Source organism: Pempheris klunzingeri, chromosome 7, assembly GCF_042242105.1.
Source record: "Pempheris klunzingeri isolate RE-2024b chromosome 7, fPemKlu1.hap1, whole genome shotgun sequence".
NCBI classification, from domain to species: domain Eukaryota; kingdom Metazoa; phylum Chordata; class Actinopteri; order Acropomatiformes; family Pempheridae; genus Pempheris; species Pempheris klunzingeri.
The window spans coordinates 6,502,122-6,526,079 of NC_092018.1; the positions used below are offsets into that span (position 1 = coordinate 6,502,122).

The following is a 23,958-nucleotide window of genomic DNA, read 5'->3' on the forward strand; positions in this document are numbered from 1 at the left end:
GGTGAGAGGAGAAAACACAGTGTCTTCATGGCTCAACATAACAAAGAGCCATTTCCTCTGAAACTTCTCACCATCGTCCAGTCTCATATTTACACGCAAAGGATTGAAGCCTCCGGAAATGCTCCCCACGCCGCGCCTCCTGGAAATTTCCGGGCTGTTCAAAGGAGTCCTGTTGTCCGACAGGCAGCGAGGGATGAATCACTAAATTTAAGTCCTGTTAATTAAGTTTCATCAATTTAGCCCGAGTCAGTTTAAAGCATTTGAAAAGAAGTGAGGAGCTTTTTTTTCCTCCAAAGTTAAATTACTCTTAGTAAATGTCTCTTCGGGATGGAGGATAGGAAGGAGAGGGGATGCACAAAGGAGAGGAAATTGGCAGTGAGGAAAGAGACGATAGGGGATGGGTTGAGGAACTTGATTGCCTTTAAGAGTTTGATAATAGCTTCACATCCTATGCAGCGGTGACTGTGCACACGCTTGCATGAGCATTGCACACTTCATTCACAGATGTCACCATGGCCAACCCAACACACACACACACACACACACACACACACACATATGCAACCACAAATGCGCGCGCACACACACACACACACACACACACACACACACACACTAAGATACAGTAACCACCCAAACGCACATGCATCCACAACTCTCCTCCACCCTCCTGCTGTGTTCAACCCAGTATATCCAGGTAAACGGGTGAGGCCTTGGCCAGATTGAGGAGCAGGCCGTGGATTTCTTTGATGTTAAGTCTCATGTGCGGCTCTCTCTGCCAGCAGCCCAGCATCAGGTCGTATACTTCCTTAGGACAGGTCCTGGGGCGCTGCAGCACCCTGCCCTGGGTTATACACTCTATCACCTGCGGAGGAAGAAAGTCGAACATCAGGTTGAATGCCAGTGGTGGTCTTGGTCCTCTGCTACAAAATAAACTGCTGGTGAAGTTGCCTCACCTCACTGCAGTGGCATGCAGTCATTGTAAGCTTTGCCTTATAAATTCATCTAATAAATACAGATTTTAGCTTTAAATCTAATTAAGGATGAGGGTTTGTGGATCAAGAAGAGGAAACTTTCTAAAACTCATACTGTACTTCTATATATGCAGCACTGAAGGGAGCTCTCCTCAAATTTCAGTACAAGGAGTATATAACTCACTGGCAGGATTTTGGAAAATATCTATACAGTTAATAGCCTGTGATATAATTAAGCTTTTCATAATTTTCTCAACCATTAAATACACTCTGTGTGCGTGGAACGAATACCAATTAATTGATTCTATTAAGCTTCAAAAAACACTTTTGTCTTCCAAATTGCCAAACACATCCTGTACATCTATTAGAAAAAAAAGATAATCATTTAGATAGACTTTAGACTTTATTGATCCCCCATAGGGGGAAATTCACATGTTACAGCAGCAACAGAGGCAGGGGCAAGATAAGCAATAATAGAAAGAAAAAGAAAAAGAGATAAAATAAGCAACAGTAGAAAAATAAGTCATAGTAGATAAATATATATTGTAATGATAATAAATTAATATTTACACTATTAACATAAATGTACAGTATGGAGAGGTATATGAAATTATGAGTGAAAAACAGTGCCAATTAGCTACCATAATATCTCTTTAATTTAATATCTCTTCATTGTCTCTCTTTATTATCTCTAAAGATTAAGAATCTGGTTTTTAAGCATTTACTCCTCCTCTTCCTGTGATTGTGTGAGAGTGGATAAACAATGGATATCTCATTTTGGAACAAAACTCCATATCCTGTTTAACAGATCAGATTTGGGTCAGAAGGTGAGTGAACTGCGAAACACGAGAGATTTGATAGATGTAAACGGCAAAAGGAGCCCGTGGATGGGGCTAAAGGTTAATTTTGAATGTAACCAGAGTGAATCGGGAGAAAAAGGGACTGCTGACATGGTTAGAAAAAGGTTAGAGGGCTGAAACCAGAGTTGAGGGCATCGTATGGGAGAGGCTGGCGAGGTTAAGATGAAGGGTGGAGGTGCTCCGATACAACTTTGTTTTCCCGGAAACTGGGTCAAGACCCAGAGTGTAGTAAAAGGAAGAGTTATTAATTATTCAGAAAAAACAGACAATTGTTTACTTATTTATCTATTTGTTCTTTTACTTGGTTGCTGACACAGAATAACTCCTTTATTTATACTCACATGCCCCAAAGACATTTCAGCTGTGTTTTTAATATAGTGGATTAAAACTGAGGGATTTGGTATTCTGTTATGTCAGTAAATTGGTGTTATTTGAGTGTTTAATAGAGCTGAAATGATCAGTTAATTGTTTAATCAATTGACATAAAATTAAATGTGTCTTTTATGTCAATATTTTGCCTTTTTGTTTCCCCCTTTGTTGGTTGAAAATTGTAAAAATCATCTCATTCCAGCACATACTCTGGATTTTCAATGAATTTATATTGAATTCTGTGGGTTTAATGTTTGGCGGTGTAGCATGAGTCTATTTTGATTTTGAATTTGCAGACAGGCCACTACATGATGTTGGGTTTAAACGGCAACTATCTTGATAAATGATGAATTGTTTTCATTCATGGAGCAATAACGCAGCAAACATTTGCTGGTTCCAGCTTCTCAAATGTGATGATCTGCTGCTTTCCTTAGTTTTATTTCATTCATTCATTCATTCATTCATTTCATTCTGTTTATTAGACAAAATCAGAAACATGGAAATATTGCCTTTAGCTTTAGGAAACTGGCATTTCTCTCTTTTGCTGTACATTTTTACAGAAACAAAGACTAAATTAATGGAAATCCTAATTTTAGTGGCTGGGTCACTGTATGCTGGATGGATAAAATATTAAGGGAACAGGGTTTAAATTATAAAATAAAAAATTCCTTTCCACTCAAAACACAGGACACATTCACTTGTCGTGCCTCACAATTAATTCAAGACATGGTGAACAGCTTACTGACTTTCCAAACCATGTGCCTTAGCTTTTTATAATGAGATGACTCAGGCCAAAGGATTCACACAGTGTATACCTTTGAGAAACTTGCACATAAAACTGATCAAATATTTAGTTTCATTTTTTAACTGGGGCTGCAACATCTTTGCCATCACCCATTAAGCTGATGTTGCTTCAACTGTGACATTTCCATAAAGTTCTGTTGCTTTGCACTTTTGACTTCATTTCTTTCTGTTCAGATCACACATTCACAGTATCTCCTATCAGTAATTCAGTGTCTGCTGGTGAGATCAGAAGTAGAATAAAAACCATCAAATTTAGAATAAGTGCTTTACCTCATTGTTGGAGAGTTGGTACCAAGGCTGTTTTCCATACGTGAAGATCTCCCAGAGGACAACCCCTAGACTCCAAACATCACTCTCTGTGGTGAACTTTCTGTACATGATGCTTTCAGGGGGCATCCAGCGGATTGGCAGCATGGTGTGTCCTCCGACCTTTGAACACAACACACACACACAGAAAGAGAGTATAAAGTCAGTATAATTGTACAGTGTACATTAAGAAAGAACAAAGATTTAGAGAGCTGTTAACCATGTACGCTCTTTACTCGGCTCTACTCTGTTCTATTCTGCAACATCATGCATTTTTAGTGCTTCGTTACGCAGCTTTTCACATTACTCACAAGGCTTCACTCAGTAATTTCAATACATTTCAAAGAAGCACTGCAAACATTTCACTCCTGCAAACTTCTGCCCGAGGCATTTAAATGAGGGAGGTTTGATGGTACGGTGCAGTAGATTGCATCATCTCTGTGGCACACCTCACTCCTAATAAGTGTATAATTTTTTTTTACTGGTGAGAAAGCACTGCTTTATATTTACTCAAAAAAATGAGGGTGTACATGTACATGTCAGTAAACTCTCATCTGCACTGAGCCTTTGGAGCCTGTTCGGTTGTTGTATTCATTTGCTGTTTTTTCACTGTCCGTAAGCACCGGCTGTTTATTTCTGTTGAGACTCTCACAGACGGTGACTGTAGGCTCAAACCAGGTGAATCTACTGGGTTGGTTTTGTAACATGAAATACTTTCACGTTGCTTCACCAGTGGCGAAAGACGAGTGAACCCCTCAGTCAATAAGCACAGTCTAACATGTAATTAGAGTATTATATGTAGATAAAAGCCATGGTGTGTTGACGGTGTCTTAAATATGTGAGGTTTGCTTGAGTTTTTATCCCTAGCCTCCTACAAGTGAAAGTGAATGCACCCTTGCCCTGTGTACTAATGTTGTTCTCCTTTATATTGCGCCTTCCCTCTCCCCCTTACTTCTCCCCCGAACATGAATCTACCGACTGATCTGCGCTCCATTGCTCCACACAGATACCACAATCCATTTTCTGAGGTTTATGCCTGTTATTAATGGCTTGGTACCCACACTTGGCCTGTTTCTTTGTTAGTCAGTGGGTTATTTAATGGAGTAATAAAATGTGCACGGTCACATGATAGCCATCAGGTTCACTGGTACGCCTGGGGAAACATATCTGCCTCCATCTCTGCAGCTCTTACTCTTCATAACCAGGCTCTCACTTTTCTCTCTGTAATGCTGCGTCTTGCTGCTCGTTTGTCTGTTTCTTATTTGCATTTGTTTCTCTGTCTCTGTCAACTTCAAATGTGCTTTATTGGCATCGCCGTAATGGAGTACAGTGTTAGCAAAGCAGCGTGTTATAAGGGTTCCAACGTAAGAAAGAGAATACAGAATATGATAAGAAAAGACAGCAAATCTATCTGATAACATAATATCTGACAAGACACACAAGATGCTGTTTAATAATGAACTGCAACTGTTCTGCCAAAAGGATTAGATGAAATAACATCAGTTAGCTTAGCATAATCAGCTATTTTCTACTACTATAAACCATTTTCTACTACACTAACTGAGACAGATTTCTTCATATGTACATAGAGAAATAAAACATACCTACAATAACAAAGGATTAGCAGTTAAGTTAAATATATTGTTGAAATTGTTTTGGAAGTTATATTGCAGCTTGATGCTTCAGCAACTTCCTGTTTACATAGATAATGGCTTTTGGTTGGATGGAACAATAAGTGTTTCCTAGCAACAGATTTACACATTACTGATGTGTTTACAGACTGACAGTAAATACGGAGCACTATATAGCAAATAGTGATTAATATTATATTAATAGTGGTGACAGCGATTTTGAAAACAGTCATTGTTATCTTCTGTTCTTTTCTATAGATGTTTTTTGACAGTATTTATTGACTGATGTGTGTGAACCTGCTCATTTACTTTAGTCTTTTTGTTTTATTCATCATGCCTGATCATTTCCCCTGATGGTCTGAAATATTAATACTTGGCTCCTGAACAGCTGGGCTCCATTTTTTTATGTTTATTAACTCTCTGTGTGACTGAATGAGAGAAGGTCAGCCTTTTCAAAAAGGCCCTAACAAGGATGAATTCAGGGAGAGAAAAGAGAGAAAACAGACAGACGAAAACAAATGCAGTAGCAGGAAGAGAGTGCCTCAGATTAAATATTGTTGAGGCATCAAATATTGAGGATATGATGTTTACAGTAGAAGGCCGAACACTTTCAAAGCTTCAGACTGAAGTATAGACAGTGCATGTCTCTCTGTCATCGGCTCTCTCTTTGTTTTCTCTTTGCTGTCAGTATCTTTGCCGTCAGTCTTTGTCTCCTTTGCTGTTCCCTCACTCTCCCTCCCTCAGTCTCTCTCCCTCGTTCTCACCTTCCCTCGCCATCTCTAAGCCCGCCTGTCTGTCTCTCTCTCTCCTTCTCTGTCTTATAAATATGCATAATTTCAGCTCGACCACTGCACAGTGTTCCAGGAAATCCTCAAAAAAAAAAAGCAGAGGAAGGCTGTGGGATCTCTATAGTGACCTCTTGGAGGCTGTGGTATCCATGGTAACTGGGCCAGTTTAAAAAGGAAAGCATTATGGGATGTCACGTAGGAGGGGCTTATGTGACTTACCCCGCCCACTCTTTGTTACACAGCAACCCTACCTTAATTGCCCTCTTTGTTGCTATGGAAACAAAAACTCTATCCAAGAATGCTGCTGCTGTGTGTGTGTGTGTGTGTGTGTGTGTGTGTGTGTGTGTGTGTGTGTGTGTGTGTGTGTGTGTGTGTGTGTGTGTGTGTGTGTGTGAGTTGATTTAATTTTTTTTCCTGTAGAAAAGCGCTTGTTGGATACAGTGACAAGGTTGACATATAGGTTTACACAACATGCAGCTGTTTATTTTAGAGACGCTGCCATTTGTGTTAAATCAAAGTGCAGCCAAAAACGTCTGCTTTTAGTACTTTATTGTCAAACTATATGTGTTCTTACAGTAGCTGCTGAAACCAAGAAGACGTATAAAATATTGAGCTGGGATTTGGTGCAGGGTTTTGCAGTACAGACACAATTATAGTAATTGCAGCATTTTTTAATCACAATTAAGATGCTATGAAACACTATGAAGTATCTAAGATTTCACTCGTCATTCATTTATGTATATGTGGCACCAGCAGTTGCCGTCATTTGAGCATCTGTTGCTAATAGCAACCACCACTGGCCCAGTACCTTAGCATTTACATTGTTACTTTCAGCCTTTTGTCAGATCTGTCTGTGTACAAGCACAAAATCGACAAGCATCTTTTATTAAGACTGCTATTGTTTTTATTTTTGTCATGTGTTTGTTTAGTTTTCCTGTAACGGAGGTCTAAATCTGCCATCAGTGGTTGGTTTCAATCTGTTGTAGGAGCAACCACTACTGTTGTATGTGCTATAGCTGGTACACTTTAGCTGTGTCCTGGGACTACATCACACCCTGTCTGAGCCATTCATTAAACTCATTTAAGCACTTAACTCCCTGGTCTTCCTCCAATGTGTTTAATAATAATAGAAAACATGTTTTTCTCTTAAGACCTGAGGTCACTAGAGGCCTGGGGTATGTAAGAGCGTTACATTTTTGAATTCAGAGTGCCTGCAAATTATAGCGGGCAATATTGTGTTTTCCAGTTTGCCCTCATGATAGCGTTCTCATTCTTTGCCTACTATGAAATAATACAGACATGATGAAAAAGTCTCTATGTATTATCTTACTATCACAGTAACATGATGATGATGATGATTCAGTAGCATTAACTTTGTGTTAATGTGTATCTGTTCATACATGCAGCTGTGTTTTATCTTTCCACATGCAGGTCACTACAGCCTCTCCAGGTGAAAAACCCACACCAGCCAAATTACTTGTTTAGCTCGGCTTTGTCAATAACACACACACACACACACACACACACACTGACAAAAGACTGCATGGAAAGGCTCAAGGTTTGAGTTGAGGCATCCTGCCTGTCTTCTGACGAGTCTGTCAGGTTCATTGTGTAACAGGGGATTCAATGACGTCACCACAGCCCCTTTAGTCCTCCGCCTCTGCTTCTATTTCCCTCCACACACACACGCACACACACACACACGGACGGGAGAAAAGGGGCTCCAATTCCTCTATGACTCATCTTTGCTCCTGTCTGACGCAAGAGCATGACTGGGACTCCTGGATATAGAAACAGGGTTGGATCACTGTGTTTTACCTCCCACCATGCTGTAGCTCTCTCCTGCTTTGCTGTTTTACCCCTGCCTGTCTACCTCTCTGCCCTTTTTTTGTCATTTCTTTCTGCTTTTCTCCATCTCTGATATCCTGCTCTGTGGCTGTCTACAGCTGCAGTGTGTCTTTGTTTGTTATTGACTCTCCTTGTACACTGTACACCGGCTGCAGACTTCAACTCTCCCACCTCAGCATGTGTATGCTCCTTTATCGCTCTATTACTGCCTTTTCTCCTTTTGTATATTTATTTGTGGCTTGTTTTCTCCCTCCTTGGCCTCCCACCCTTTTCCCTCCATCTCTCACTTTCCCAGCTCTTTTTCTCCTTTCATCCCTTTGCCACCCTCCTGCCTCCGTCTCCCACACTTATATCTTCCCCCTTCTCTTTCTCTAGTACTGCCTCAGCATACTAAACAGAAGTTCTCTGATTACTTTCCTCCCTGAGAAACGCTGGATACAACTCTGAGGCTCACCGCCACTGCCTTCTCCCGTTGCCATGACTACAGCCTCGGCGCTTAGCTTTATTGAGGAGGGGTGAAGTGGGGTGGGGGGGGTTGCTGTGTGTCGTCACACAGAGATAGTACAAAAGAAAGCCACAGAGGAGAGACCTCAATCTTTTTTACATCTCCAGTTTGTTGCCACATACAACTAGTTATTCCAACTTTAATCTCAACAGTATCTAAGTCAAACGAAAAGCCAGTTTTCAAGGTGACGAATACAGATTGATTGATTGTATTTTTGACCTATTTAACACTATGGCTCAGCTCTGGGGCCTCGAAATGTTTTCTACATGTGGGGAAACTAAGAAAAATAAGTATAAGATGATAGCAAATATGAATATCTACTACAGGTAAAGTCTCTTTCTAATCATGAGGAAACAGAAAAAAAATATACCTAGAGTTCCTGATATTAGTATGTCACTGTCATGTATATACGTTAAAATGTCTGAACTGAACTAAAGATATATTACATAAAAAATAAACACATTAATCAATGCCATTCCTGAACTGACATCCGTCACATGGCCTATGAATCATTGTTATCTTTCTGAATGTTATTGTGAAGGTTATTATTAGTCCAAAACAGAGTTTTTTCTTGTCATTGAATGTCTTCCCTCTTTCTCTCTTTCCTCCCTCCTCCTCCTCCGACTTCTCTGTCACTGTCACTCATGTCAGTTTGTCACAGTGGACAGCAGAAAGGGCAGGAAAAATGGACAGTCACTATCAATCAATCAATGCAATTTATTAGTTTTCGGCCTTTTGGAAAGGTGACAAATTGATGTACAAACAGAAAAAAAAACATACTCTCACTCAGCTGTCTGTTGTACCCCTGAGTTATCTTAACACTCATGGTAGAGCTGCCAAATACCCCTGCAACACACACACACACACACACACACACACACACACAAACATTTGAGCATCTCTTCTCATTTGATCTTTGCAGAGCAGCCCTCTCTACAATAACCTGAGACGGGGCTGTGTCTCCATTACATCCCACTGCCCTACACCTTTTGCAGAGTGAAAAGATCTGTTTTGAACATTTTAGGACTAACAAGACTGTGTAGTTTGCTCCCATGTTTGTTTCATTGTAACATTTTACATATTTTGGAGTTTTATATATTATAGTTTTCTCAAAAGAGGTGCAATAGATTTGGGATGCGTATTTCACGAGTATTTTCAATGGAAAATGGAAAAAACAGGATTTTACTTGTCTTGAAACTGCCTTCAGGTTCAGGTGACATTTCATTGGCAAAATTTCCAGTAAAGGAAATAGTATACACACCTCACACAAGTATTGTCAGCGTGACCTAACAAAGAATGCAACTTATCCTCTCTTTTAATCCCATTAATTATATATAGTATGGCATTGTGAGCAACACTGAGCTACATGTTCAGTGCTAGTCAGTTTTAATGGTTTTGATTTATTGTTATTATTTTCTACATTGTGGACTCATGAAGCTGATTGAGAGAATGCCAAGAGTGTGCAAAGCTGCCATCAAAGCAAAATGTGGCTATTTTGAAGAATCAAAATATAAAACATTTTAGTTTGTTTAACATTTTTTTGTTTGTTATACAATTCCATATATATTCCATTGTTGTTTTGATGTCTTCAATATTAATCTCTAATGAAGAAAGTAATAAAAAACAACATTGAATGACAGGGTGTGTTCACACTGTATAACTTCTCTGCACTACACTCAGTTTAGTCGACCTACCACAGCAAGCTTCTTATTGAAACTCTACTGGAGTCCGTCAGTCATGCCCATGCAGGGGAGGAGCAGAGAGGGACCCATGCAGCAGGGAAGAGGGAGGCTGAAAGAAGGGCCAGAAAAGATATCGACACATACACCTACCCTGTAGTAGTCAGTGCTGTAGACATCTCTGGACATGCCAAAGTCTCCAATCTTTACCAGCAGGTTCTCCCCCACCAGGCAGTTCCTGTTGGACAGCAAACATTACACAAACTCAGTACCTGATAAAAGTTATGTCAGCCTTAGGTGTACTACACTGTTACCAATTTGTACACTTGATGTAGTTAAGGTCAGTGAAGAAATTGCACTTTTATTCCACTTTTACTCTTGTTAGAATAGTTTCATGTATGTTTTTGTTACATTGTTTATGTTATATTGAGAATCATTCACTTATAGTGGATATAAATCAGTCAATCAGAGACCATAAATATCATAATTATAATATTTATTAACAGTACGGTATTTCTATTCTGTTATGTTTGCAAATATGCCCAACAAAGTGTGTTTTCACTTTATGGTTTTGAATAAATTTCCCTGTATAAACGTGTGAGTGAGTCACAAACCTGGTTGCCAAGTCTCGGTGCACAAAGTGCTGTGATGCCAGGTAGACCATGCCAGATGCTATCTGCTGAGCGATATGTAGCATCTGAGACTGAGTCAGCTCCACAGGTCTGGTGGTCTGGCCCTCTGCTATCAGAACCGCATCCGGACCGTGAGCCCTGTGAGCGAAAGTTATCATGCGAGACTGGTTATTGTTTGTTGGAGTCATGATGTTACGCGTACTGTGCTGATAGCTATCAGCCTTGTAACAACTACATAAAACACAACATTAACCCCCTAAGAGAAAGCATTTAGAAAATCAAGTCAGAAACTTCTAAAATAGCAGAGAAAACTTCTACGGTACGATCAGCTTTGTCTATCAAATTCTTCAGTATTACAGCTGCTATGCTGATGATGGTTTGAGCCTACCTGAGGAACTTGTTGAGGTCTCCGTGTTTCATGTACTCGAACACCATGATGAGAGGGTCACTCTCCACACAGACTCCATAGAAAGTGACAATGTGTTCATGTTGAAGGTTGGTCAGCAGCTCAGCCTCACGGTGGAAATCCTTCCTGGCATTTTCACTGGCCTCTTTAAGTGTCTGCAAACACACACACGCAGAAGTGACATTTTAATAAACTGACAAATGAAAAACTCACACATTATGCCATGTACACTATTGACAATTAGTCATTTTCACAGTGCACCCAGTCTGCTCCAATTTATTTGGCTGATGTCCATTAAAAAGAAAAAAAAGTGAGTGCCTTGTCTTGTAAAAGTGAGTTACAGCAACTTGGCACAGTGTGAAATTACTGGCACCAAGCAAGGACTGATACAATGGCCAAGCAGGGAAAAAAATGGAGACATTTTATATTAATGTAAGACATTAGAAAGTACAACATGTTTACATTCATTATAGTCCCTGGTTCCCTTTGAAACTAATCTTTGTCCCCCTTCCATGACTCAGGGAACCTGTCAGGGAGGTTGTGTAACACAACCATCTGTGACAGAGACAGAAGAAATGTGTGAAAACAGAGAGAGAGAGAGAGTTGCAGGAAATGAAAGTGATATGGGGTTTCTATTCATTTCACATCAAAAGATAGAAAAGAAAAATATAGAAAATTCCTCTTGTCCTACATGAATAATTGATTGTCTTCCTACAGTATATGACATGGATATACGTTTGCTTTCTACCTTTTGTGTGTGTGTGTGTGTGTGTGTGTGTGTGTGTGTGTGTGTGTGTGTTTGTCTGTCTGTGTACAGACATTGCAGATAGAAGCTCCTATTACAAATATAAGTCTAAAGGACTTCACTAAGGTCACTAAGAAAGCTCTGGAAGAAGGAAGTGACCCGTGACCTTTCAGCGAGAACGCTGAGATATCAGAAGATGAGACGGACTGTAACTCCACCCACCCACATTCAACCAATGATGTATCATGAAGCAAAGGCTTGGTCATGTACATTACGGGCGGTAATGTGATACTACATGATGATTATTACAGTATGTATACTGTATGAAAGCCTATGCTCCAATCTCAGTTTGAAATATGATATCGGACATGTATGGGAAATCTCTGTTGGCTGACTCACTGAGAGTGATAGTTTGTCTTAGTTTGACCTTTCAGTTTGAGTTTAGGTGACAAAAATTGTTGTTGGTTTCTTAAAAAAGAAAAGGACCCCCTGTTCCAGAGGATTTGTGGCAAAATGATTGTAAAAACATTGATACCGCCTTGCAATTAATCGCTTTAGTAATGGTTAATGAATTGTTTGCTTCTGCAGTATAGGTCAGTTAAAAACTATTACAAAGTTGGCCTGCTGAAAGGCTGGAGGAGGTCACATGACCAACACACCCCCTTATGACATCACAAGGGGAGCCAAATCTAAACAGCATGTTTTCACATACATTTAGTGAAAGGAGAAAAAAATAGAGGATGGCCCCTAGTCTGAGTTTGGTGGTCTGTAGGCACACTAGGGACAGATAACTATTTAATTTATATATATATATTAAAAGGTTCCTTTTGCAAAATATGGGACCTTTAATGAAGCCATTGACAACGTATACACCTTACAAACGATGACTTATTAAAACCAAAATTGACACTAAACTCCTTATGGGCTAATACAAATGCTGCAGCATGACTGCTTTTTTAAGTGCCCACATTTGGCTGATGAAGCTTAGATACAATGAATTCACATCTCATATTGTACATACACATACTTTACACTGTGGGCTTCTTGAAAAAATAAAAAACTAATGAAAGGGGAAAAAAAGCAACTTTCTTTCCTGGCAAACACATCCAGCGTACCACTGAGTTCAATCAACTCACTGAACCTTTCAGCGTATCAAATGACCACTGCAACAAATATTCAGCAAACCAAGTTATTGTTGAAATCAGGAAAGTTATAACAGAGGCTTTCCTGCGAGCCAGAAACATTTACGTATGAACTATCACGCTCTCTGAACTCAATGCTGAATTAATTCCCAGACTAAAAGCCATAACATTGCACTGTTAGTCATCCAGTATGCGCGCATTCAAGTCCCCGGACAAATAAAAAGCAATCAACAACCTCTAGCTCGGGTATGTAGTGACTCACATTTACTTACAGTGTGTGAAGGCAACATTATTGAAAATGCAAGGTGTTCATGATTGATGGCATGCAGGTGTATAAGTGTGCACTGCGTGAATAGGCCAATGTAATCTACATTTCTGTGTGTATCTGCACGTGCTAAAGTGTGCCTGTGATCGATGGGCACCTCAGTGTATGATGTACAGTAAGAGTAAAACTCGCTTCTGTATTACAGCTGACTGCCTGATTGATAGCTGACTCTGAAACCAGCACCATTAAGCTCTATTAGTGAGTGTCGGTTATTGTAATGTGGTGTTCAGGGGAGAACGTGTTTCTGTAATGCAAAGTGCAGCATAAGTAGAATATGTACATGAAGAACAATCTCATAAGGGGAGGGGGATATGGGAGGAAAAATACACCGGAGAATATGTGTTCTCCCTTTAATGTTGAACAGGTCGGCATGTGTGCTGTAAGGATGAAGGAATGCAAACATAAATCTCAAAACTGCTTCATGAACATTACTAATATATTTCAATCGCAGTGTTGCATGAATTTCAACCTTACGAAAGTCAGCAAAAATCAGTGTACTACAAGATTTCATAGTTGAAATGCCAGTATTGGTTTTACAGAACTTCAATTTCTTATCTACTATAATATAGCATTTATAGTACTTGAATTCATTTGTGTCCTTTGTTCATACTGTCATAACAATGGGCATCTGCGAAAGTCTGGAGCTGAGACTCTGTTGCCAGAAAATGAAACATCATCGAGGCCCTTTGTTTGATAAAATTGTGGAGGAATATACATGACTCTCAATATGCCGAAATAGAAAAAAAAAGTCCCTTTTATTGTATTTGGTCATTTCAAGCGAGGAGAAGTGAAGTGATCATGTATTTGAAAAATGTGTTTGTCCACTGGTTTTCAACTCATCCTCTCTTTGTTGATGCAACAAATGAGGAGGAAAAGACGCTTCGTCAACAGGTGAGTCACTGCAGTTGACGAAAAGACGAGGACATAAAGAGCAGTGTACTAAAAGCAGGTGGTACATTAGCTAATTGGAAAAAAGAACTGATGAAGTGAAAGAGTTAAATCAATGAAGTGAGTCTAATGATTCATAGATTTATCTCCATCATGTCTTTGTGCAACCACACCTGTGACAGTTTGAGAAATACAATTTATTTTTAGTGTAAGTTGAGTGCTGATTATATAGTGTTTTACTAGATTTGCCATGCAGTCAGCAATACACAAGCATCTTGTTCTACAACCAGGAACTCTGCTTCAGGATTTTCAGGTGCATATTTTACAGAGCGCTCAGGCTGAGCTGAAGCTAAGCTGGCAACAAACATCAGCGGGCCAGCAAGCGGTTTAGAGCTAAGCTGGAGGGAAACAGGAGGTGTAGGAAGAGAAAAGAAGGTGGAGGATTTGAGAAGAGGAAAGTAGCAGGATGAAAAACTGCAGAGGAGAGAGAAAAAGTACTGCAGGTGAGAGTTAGAGGTGAGGCGAGGAAGAGAGCGGAAGCGAGAGGGGGGTAAAGGAGGACAGAAGGAGGGGGGGGGGTCTCTCACAGGTCATGTATTGTTAATGAGAAGTCCTCCACCAATCAGATCCTGTTTCACCGCAGACCAGGAGAGAGCATCCTTGATGGAGAGATGGATGGACAGATAGATGTGATGGGAGGATGCTGCCTGGGAAACCATTCAATTTGACCCCGGAAGTCAGCGGTTTGAGTGTAATTCCACCTTTCGCTTTAAGAAAAACCCTTGAAAGAAGCAACTTTCTAACAATAGCAGAGGAAATGGAGGTGAGGAGACGGCATGGAGTCATGGAGTCTAAATACTGCGCAGACGCCTTATGAAGGTTTTCATTTCAAAAGGCCATGTATCCATTTCAGGAACGTAAGATTATCTGCTGTAACCTGTTCAACATTTGAAACGTATTTCAGGTATCAGATCTCTTTGCAAAATATAGTAGAGAAAGCAGTAACTTCACCTTCAATCATAACATTGTGGGTTTTATTTTGGTGTCACCAATCAGTCTGTAGGAGCAGGGATTTTCAAAATATCTCATTTTGAAATTAGACTCCTCATAAATTGAGATGCTTTCTTTGTAATGCAGAGTGGATGGTATTTAATTTGTTTTTACAAAGACACTCTGTCCCTTTGTGCCCGGTCTTTGGTTCATGATAGCTAGAAAAAACAAAGTTGGCTTATTGTTCAATAGAGTGATTGACATAAGTGGTCACAGATGTTTTTTCTTCAATCCCACAGACACTTACACTGTATATTATCACATTTTACAGAAAATATATTACTTCAAAGTACTTCTCAATGGCCATACAACATCTGTGTCATGTCTGGGTTTCTGTCCCATGAAATGTGCAGAATAACATGACTGAATTCTAACTTTAATGTGCATAATCATTGGGACATTTGTATAGTAGAAAGCTGTACAAAATCGTCTCTCTACTTTTGAAATGTGTTTCTCAGAAGCCTGCATTAGGCATAAGGACCATTAGGCCCTCAGATTACCTTGACAGCCACCAGTATCTTCTCCTGGTCAGGCGAGAGGTTGTAACACTCAGCCAGGAAGACTTTTCCAAAGGCTCCCTCTCCCAGCTCCCTCTTCAGCACAATGTTGTGTCTCTTTATATGCTGGACAACTGAAAATAGGAAAGAAGAGGAGAAAAATGGATTCCGTTCATGTCAGTCTTTTTTTCTGTTGTGCAAATGTTTTATGTTAACATCTATACGTCATATGAATGCTACGGTAAATAAGCAAGTTAATGGTTTTGTCATATTCTAATTTGATCCAGTTTTTAGAGTAAACAAAAAACATGCCTCTGTCTTCCTGCCTTCTGCTCACCCACAGTTGGATCAGAGTCAACCAACCTGCTTTCTGTTGCTAAGTAACTTGTGACCCTATGCCAGCTGATTTTTAGTAAATTTGGCATCTCACCATGATGATGATACAAGGTTTTATTCTACAGAATGATTAACAGTGTGGTGCCCTACTATAACCTAGCTAAGCTCTGTCTTTTTGACTGCGGGCCAGATGTGCAACTGTCTGGATGCAAGGAAACACATATTATCCACTTCTTGAACACACACACACACACGTAGAGAGAGGGAGGGAGAGAGAGGACCCCAAGAGCTGAGATTTATCTGTGATGTGATTAAGAGGCGCATTTGAAGAAAAGCTGTCCACTCAGAATATCACATTAAAACTCAGCTAGACTCTTAGAAGCTGCATCGATCTACACTGTAAGCTGCTGAGGTTCACCATAACCCAATACTGTACAGACTGAGGGAGAGAGAGGGAAGAAACACCACTGGTCTACATCAGATATTCAAACGCATCTAATTCTCAGTGTAACATCCACAATGTGTGTGTGTGTGTGTGTGTGTGTGTGTGTGTGTGTGTGTGTGCAGTAACTACATGTTACAATCTCTGTAAATTACATGAAAACAGCTTTTTACATTTTTTTAAACAGAATATTTGTACTTTGGCTGTGTAGTTACTGGTAATCTATGCGCTGCGGGTCAGTTACTGCACTAATTGTACTAGACAGCTAAACTAAAACTACAGCTAAGTTTAGTCAGTTTGTTATTCAACATAACTAAATGAGGCAACAGATGAATTCATTCATGATGTGACGTGAAGGTAGCTCGCTTGATGCACATCATTGAATGTATTACATTATAAATTCATGTATTGTTTTAACGTCAGTATAAATAGTAGTAGTACTTGGAAAGAAAAGCAGGGCTTTGTCACTAAACAATTTGTAGATATGTTCAGTACATGAACAATTTAAGATTTGGGATGATAAAAAAACAGAATTCATTAGATGACGTGTTCTCATTTGTTGTTACAACTATATAAACATAATGTTTAAAGGAGACAGGGTTGAGTATATAGAGGTGAGTCATTGTTGTTATCTATTATCTGTTCCTCATGACATGATTGTCGAACAACAACAGCAGCAGGTCACAGATCTCAGTGCACCCACAATTCCCCCAGAAGCAGCAGCAGCACACAATAAACTCACATCCCAAGATAACTACTCACCATTTAACCAGCTAATAACCTCACCACACCATCTCCTACTGCGGTTGTGTAATAAGCATGCACCCATGAAAACGCCTCATGCCACTTGTCCTTAATTAACACCCTCAAATAGCAAATAAATTGATGTGTGCAGGCCAGTTCTTCCCTTTGCTTTTTTGGTGGGAGGATTTTGTGTTGTTCTCACAGCTTTTCCTACTGCTTTTTTCTTATTAATTTGTCTTTATTGTTACATTAATAATGTGTAATTCCAGCTAATTTTGCATTCATATATGCAAGAATTCTTCATAATTACTGCACAAAGCAATCAAGAACTTTCAAAATCATGTTTTTTTTTATTTTTCATGGCCTTATATTGCTCATGAATTCTGGTTTCCAGCTGTCTGCCTTTGCCAATTTTACACTGCTTCTTCCACCCAGCTTTCATTATTAAACTGTATCTCTGTGTGCAGAGCTACACACCACCCTCTTCTCCTCAATCAGTATCCTTAATTAAGATCTACAGAAATATGAGTCCCCATTTACCAAACTTTACACTCTTATTCTCTGATGTTTTTCTTAATTAGTACCATTTTCCGAGCTTATCGTATTCGCTCATTTTCCCTCATTTTGCATCGCTCCATCCAGCCTCATTATCTTACTCACACTTTCCTTATTTAGCTTCCCTCTGTTCCATCATTTATTTCTCCCTGTTGCCGTTCCCCTCAGCTGCTAAACCTATCACTTTTTAATCAGCCATCCTCTAAACATTAACATCTAGGCACACGTTCTTCCCCATTCTGTTGCTCCATCAGTTTTTTTTCAATTACTTGTTTATGACAGCACATACAACATTAACATCAAGTGGAATAATATGTCCCATCAACCACCTCCTCTCCCATTTTAATCCATCTGTCCCTTTCCTCTGTCCTCTAATGTCTCCACATCTCCCTGTAGAGCCACCTCTCACACCTATCCTCCTTAATCAGCGTCTTATAAACAGCCAAAGAAATTAATGTCTCGGGACATAATTATTGTTTCCCATCTGCCTCTTCTTCCATTCCTCCTTCTATCATCTGCCCAAAATCTTTCCATGGCCATGGACGCTGACATAAAGCAGCTTGAACAGCTTGGAAATTGTGTGTTTGGTAGTTTGAAAAGATCAGTGTGATAGGTCAAAGGTACAAACATGTTTGACAGTTGCTTTGAGAACCGGTCCAATACAGACTTTTCTCCAATGAAATCGTCATGCCATTAATGCCATGACTCAAATTTCTAAACTTCTCATCAGTGACCACTCCCAATGATATACCCTCATATGAGGGAGTGTAGCTAATTGTGACCTAAATTTTCATAAGCTTTGTGTGTGTGTGTGTGTGTGTGTGTGTGTAAATGGGTGTTCTCCAATACCTCATGCATGTGTTGACTTGTGAATAACATTTTCCCAGTGCAATGTTAATCCTCATTCCCTAGATACAGCAAAATACAAACCCCATAAAGATCTACTGAGATGGAAACAGTGGAAAAATTGAGGGCTAAGGTGTAACATAACAATGAAGAAAGAAAAATCTCTCCTTTCGGTTCAGGGCTGCAGCTGCTACTGAGAAGGTGGAGATCCTTTGTGTAAAAAAGTTACACAGGATTTTTTGTTATGCGCTAATTCCACTATTTTGAGGCCTTGCATGTATAATTTTGTCTCCTGTAAGGACTAGTTTGAGATTTTGGGATGCATTTGTATTTGCTTTCATGCCATAGTTGGATTGATGTCACTCTTGTGTCTGTATGGTAAATATGGAGATTGAGCTAGCACTGTGTTAGCTTAGCTTAGTACAAAGACAGGAAACAGGAGGAAACAGTGACCCCAGGATGTTACTGTACTTGGCCAAAAGTAGTCTGGCACATAACACGTTATTCTACATCCATTACACTGAAATTAACATGATCTTCACAAACATGATCTTCACAAAGAAAGCAAAGACATTGTCTTTTTCCTAAATAGAGATTATAAGCTACGTTTATTTTGGAAAATGAAATGTAACGTTTATAATGTAATATTTACTTTATGGGCCAGAATTTCTAAATAATTTCCAGGGAAGTTTTCAGAAAAGAAGTGTGTAAACTGACAGCTGTTGCTGATTTTTACTCAACAAAAATGATCAACTCAAACAAAACTTGAACAGCTAACTTGACAAATCTTGGTGGGTTGTTAGTGGGAACTAGATTCATGACATCAGTATTTTCATCATGTAGGGAAACATAAAGTAGTTGCCACCTATGCAAGTCTAGGGCTGTTTTACTGTAACTCTTTAATAATGCATGTGGCATGCTTTTCAACAATGCTAATTCCTCTGATGTTACTTTTGTTAATGAGGTGTTGACTTCACAGGTAAGCTGCACTACTGAAGCATTGCAACACAGCTAACATTTCACATAATTACACACAGATCCATCATCTCTGCAGAGTAATTGTTGCTTTATTGCTGCCAAGAAGAGGCCTGTGCATCTTTTAGGTTGAAACATGTACCCGCTGATTCCTGTATTCAATATTACAGGCCACAAGCTGGTTAAGGCCACTTGTTAAAAAGAGTTCAGTTCTTGGCATGCAACCTAGAGCCACTTTGCCAAACTGTCTCCATCAAAGGCTATTGTACAGGTCTGAAAAGGCAAAGTGCCAAATAATCAGTCAGATACTTTCAGTATTTATGCTGCCTGTCAGTGAGTCAAAGAGCCGTACAGAGTAATAGTTGTAATGGCTGTAATATATAAAAAGCACAAACGCAATCACATACACATACACAGTAGTACATTATTGACTGTCATTGATCCTCAGTGCCTTCATTCTTGTCTTTAGGCTGTAAATCCCAGGCTATCTTCTAGTTATATCACAGTACTGAAGAGGTCAATCCCCAATCCCCCAACATTATGCCTCCTGATGGTAGGCACACACACACACACACACACACACACACACACACACACACACACGCACACACACACGAGGTTCCATAATTTACTGCAACACAAGGCCAAAGCCTGGAGAAGCTTTTATTACTTGCCAATAATCATAATGTCAGGTTGATGGACCAGGTCGATATCCACGTGTGCTCTCTGTCTGTCTTTTTGTCTGTTGCTCTCTCTCTCTCTCTCTCTCTCTCTCTGCCTCCTGTTTGCTTCATGTTTCTCTTTTCTCCCATTTCTGTTTGTCTCTTTCCACCCTCTTTGTCTCCTCTTTCTCTTGCTTTGCTGAATGTGTGGTGTTTACAGGTTGTGCAGATGGACAAACATGGGTTAGTCACCTTCAGGAAAAAAATACTTAATACCTGTGGTGGCTCATTATATGTTTTGGCAGCTCTGGTAATGTATGCGTACGAATTACACATGGAACTCTTGGATATCTGAATGGATTTGTGCCCAACATTATGCTGGGTCACACACACACACACTGACACACACACTTGCATATAAATGGACTTTTTTCCCCACTTCTCCCTCAGAATTGACAGCTTATCCTCAGCAGCTCCAAGGTCACTGCCATGACTGCAGGATAGGCGTTGTCATGGTAACCTCCGTGTATCACACAAGTACAGTTAACTTGAATGCTTGGGAGTATGGCTCATGAAGGATTGATGAACATTTTTTAATATAGTTGATTTGGATAAATGTCGAAGATAATTGAGGTTTTCTACTTACATGTGTCAGTTTTGAGCAGGCTGTTAGTGCTCCTGAAGTACTGAGGGTTTTCGATCACTGGGATCTTGGTCATGCCGATGATCACCGCGTCAGGGCCCATCTCTGAGGAGGAAGGGGTGTTGCTCCCGTTGGAGACGTGGTGAAGAGGAGAGGCCGAGTCATCATCGTTACTGATCACTGAAGATGGTCCTGAGAGAGCAGAGAGGCGGAGATAAGCACTGCTGAGTTCAGTTTGTTCATCTTATCTTTACAATGATCAAGAGACGTTTTTAACATTTCAGTAAGCATGCCAGCCATATTAATAGCATAAGGACGCAAGATAATTAAGTTGTTATGCTGTTATTAGCAGAGATTGAGGAGATGAGATCATAAAGTGGGACGATTAAGCTGTTATGCTCAATAAAGAGGCGGAGAGAGACATAAATAACAATAGAAATGAGAAACATCAACACAGTCAGATGTATTGTTACATAACCATTATAAAGGGCTCCTACATTCTCTTTTTACCTTTAGTTTGCTTAGAGCAATAGAAGTCGCCCTTTCTGAAGTTTTGAGCTCATAATCTTCAAAATGGACACTCAGATTTGTGTTCATGTGTTTTTAGCAACAGTGCTCATGCTCTAAGTTTTAATTGACGTATAAATGGAAAGAGGCTCATTATGAGGCTCTAAATGTGATCACAGAACTGGAGTTATTACGATAGCATTATTTGACATAGGCTTCACTCTCACAGGCCCAGCGGGGCCTGCGATCTAAATGGGCCATTGCCTGTGATCACAGAACTAGTGTTACTGTGTGTAACTATCAGGCTGCGTTCAGACAAACTAGCACTGAATCATTTGACTGAGGTCATTCCATTGATACAGCAGGCAACTCAAGTAGAATGTGTAGAATGAAAGTAGAAGTATGGCGAAAAAAAAAACGCAACACAATCACTTGGAACTGCATATTCGTGGTGATTCGGTATTTCTACTGTTTACCTGGCAATTTTTGTGATGAAAGAAAGAATAGTTGTAAAATCCTTCCTCAGAGTATTTCCAACCACACTGCAGTGATTTTAATGCTTAAAAGCCGTCAAACTGACCTGTTGCCCCGACTGAGCTTTGTGGACCATATTCATGTCTCACCAGTACCTAAAAAATTGTGCCCCCACCAACGCAGCCCCCTGGATTTTGTTAACTCAGGGTTTTTTTTGTATTTCAGACGTTGTACTGTATTTCTCCCTCAAACAAAGACCTCAAATGATCTGGGGCAAAGCCTGATGACTACATCTACTACCTGGTAGGACATCAGGATTGACCAGCCACGCCCTCGCAATCACTCTTTCAAAAACTGAGATGGTGGAAGTAGCCTCTCGTGCGAACCATGAGCACAATTCCTCTGGCCAATACATAGCTTTAGTGTGAAACAGAGGAGGACTGACAATAGCATCTCACAAAGTTAGACAATAATACTGTTTGTATGATATTTGGATGTGGAGCATTTAGGTAACAGCTCTTACTGTGCTGACTTGGGTCATCTTGTTTGGATGAGGACAAATTTGCAAATTTCGTGAGGAAAATGTGCCTGAAAGAGAGTCCCATTAGAGGGCCAAGCCTTTAGCACTTAGTACTTTGTCAATTGTGGTTGTTTTCATGTTTGACTGCTGGGTTATTTTTTAGGTCAGACTCTGCAGCTTTTAATGATGAAGCCAAGGAGAGAGAGAGATGAAAGTGTGTTTCTACAAAGCTGGGGGGTAACTGGGGGAATTAATGTATGCCTTCAAAAAGACAAATGCCAGTAATCTTAGGGACCTGGTGGAGTAAAAGCCAAGAAGTAGGAAATCCTGATTCAGTGCTGTAGGTTGTTATACTGCTATTATCTGGCGAAAGAAATGTCAGGAGTACACTTTTCTATATCAAAACTCAGAATTCTGTCACTGCGTCAGTCAACGTTAGGAAACAAGTGGCATTAAAATTCATGTTTCACACAATAGGGATTTTTGAAAGAAGAAATGCAGCAACAACGTGAAGAAAGACACTGAAAACAGAAGAGAAGTGGGGTGGCATGAGTCAGACAGTGAGCCCAACCCTTTAACAGAAACAATGGTTTGTTTTGGCAGTGGAGTGGATGTGTTATTAGTTTCTAATTTAGGCAGTGAAAACAGCCCATGAAGCTGGTTGCATTTTTACAAGTTTGACGGTTAAAGCACACCTTCATGACACTGCTGATAAGATTCTGTGTTTTTAGGTTCAGTGCCAACAAAAATAATATCAGCTTTTTTCTCACACAGGCTGTACCAGCAGCTTAAATAGCTGCTACATTTGCAAGCGCATACAGGCACACTTCGAAGCTTACTCATTATCTCACATTAAGATAAACACACACAGAAATAAAGCTGCTAAACACTGAAGTTTAGAACATACCTGTGGGGGTATTATGACAATTCTAGCGATATGGGGACAAAATCCACAGTCCTCGTTCTGTGCAAATTTACACTGTAAACCTCATCTAAAGATGAGGATTTAGCAGTATGAGTTACACAAATTAACTGGGTATTTTCCACTGTTGCAGTCTTTTTAGTAAGTTCCTCTTTGTGTTACTATCTCTCCACTAGAGCTCTGCACACTGTAAAAGCACTCTCTGTGAAGAAAATATAGGGATTTTTTTTTACCAAAACAACTTAATCTTTGTAAAGTTGGTAATTTTAACTCTGTTGACCACTGTTGTTATTTTCAGTATGAGGACGAGTGAGATTTTCAGTTCAATGTCCTACAAGTACAGTGATGAAAGCCTGTGAGTGACTGTTTACTTCATGCTTCAAATAATATTATCCTATTGATGCATTCTTAGGGGTTTAAACAAAAAGGCATCTTATTTCTTTATTTATTTTGTAAAGCACTTTGAGCTGCATTTTCTATATGAAAGATGCTGTATAAATAAAGTTAATAATAATAATAATCATTTCACATATAAATCTGTGTGTGCGCGCACTGTTAAAGAGCATAATTGGATGCTTCCATCTCGTCTTGGTCTTGCATCAGCTCTTCACCGTGTGTCAGTTTTAGAAAAATAACACCAGAGACAAGTCAGAGCATTGGTCTTATCGTAGAAAGGGGAGCATTACTCACACACACACACACACACACACACACACACACACACACACAGGGAGTCAACACGAAGCTCAGTCCTTTTCTAGACTGCTTCAAGACACTAGCATAAGCCTGCAAACATCGTATTATGAGTCTAGATTGATTTCCCATGAGCTCAAAATACAGTAGATATATTCCCTCTTATGTGGTTGGTTCTGATGAATTATAA

At 39.7% G+C, this 23,958-nt stretch overlaps 1 protein-coding gene across 1 annotated transcript in view; it reads right to left on the reverse strand.

Moving 5' to 3' along the window:
* Nucleotides 1-679: 679 nt before the first annotated feature.
* The window catches only part of ntrk2a (neurotrophic tyrosine kinase, receptor, type 2a), a 67,057-nt gene continuing 43,778 nt past the window's right edge, over nucleotides 680-23,958 (reverse strand). Inside the window, 7 exon segments of the mRNA XM_070833508.1 lie at nucleotides 680-865; nucleotides 3,278-3,436; nucleotides 9,918-10,002; nucleotides 10,379-10,534; nucleotides 10,785-10,957; nucleotides 15,453-15,583; nucleotides 20,656-20,844. Of these exon segments, the coding sequence (XP_070689609.1) occupies nucleotides 680-865; nucleotides 3,278-3,436; nucleotides 9,918-10,002; nucleotides 10,379-10,534; nucleotides 10,785-10,957; nucleotides 15,453-15,583; nucleotides 20,656-20,844 (1,079 nt within the window).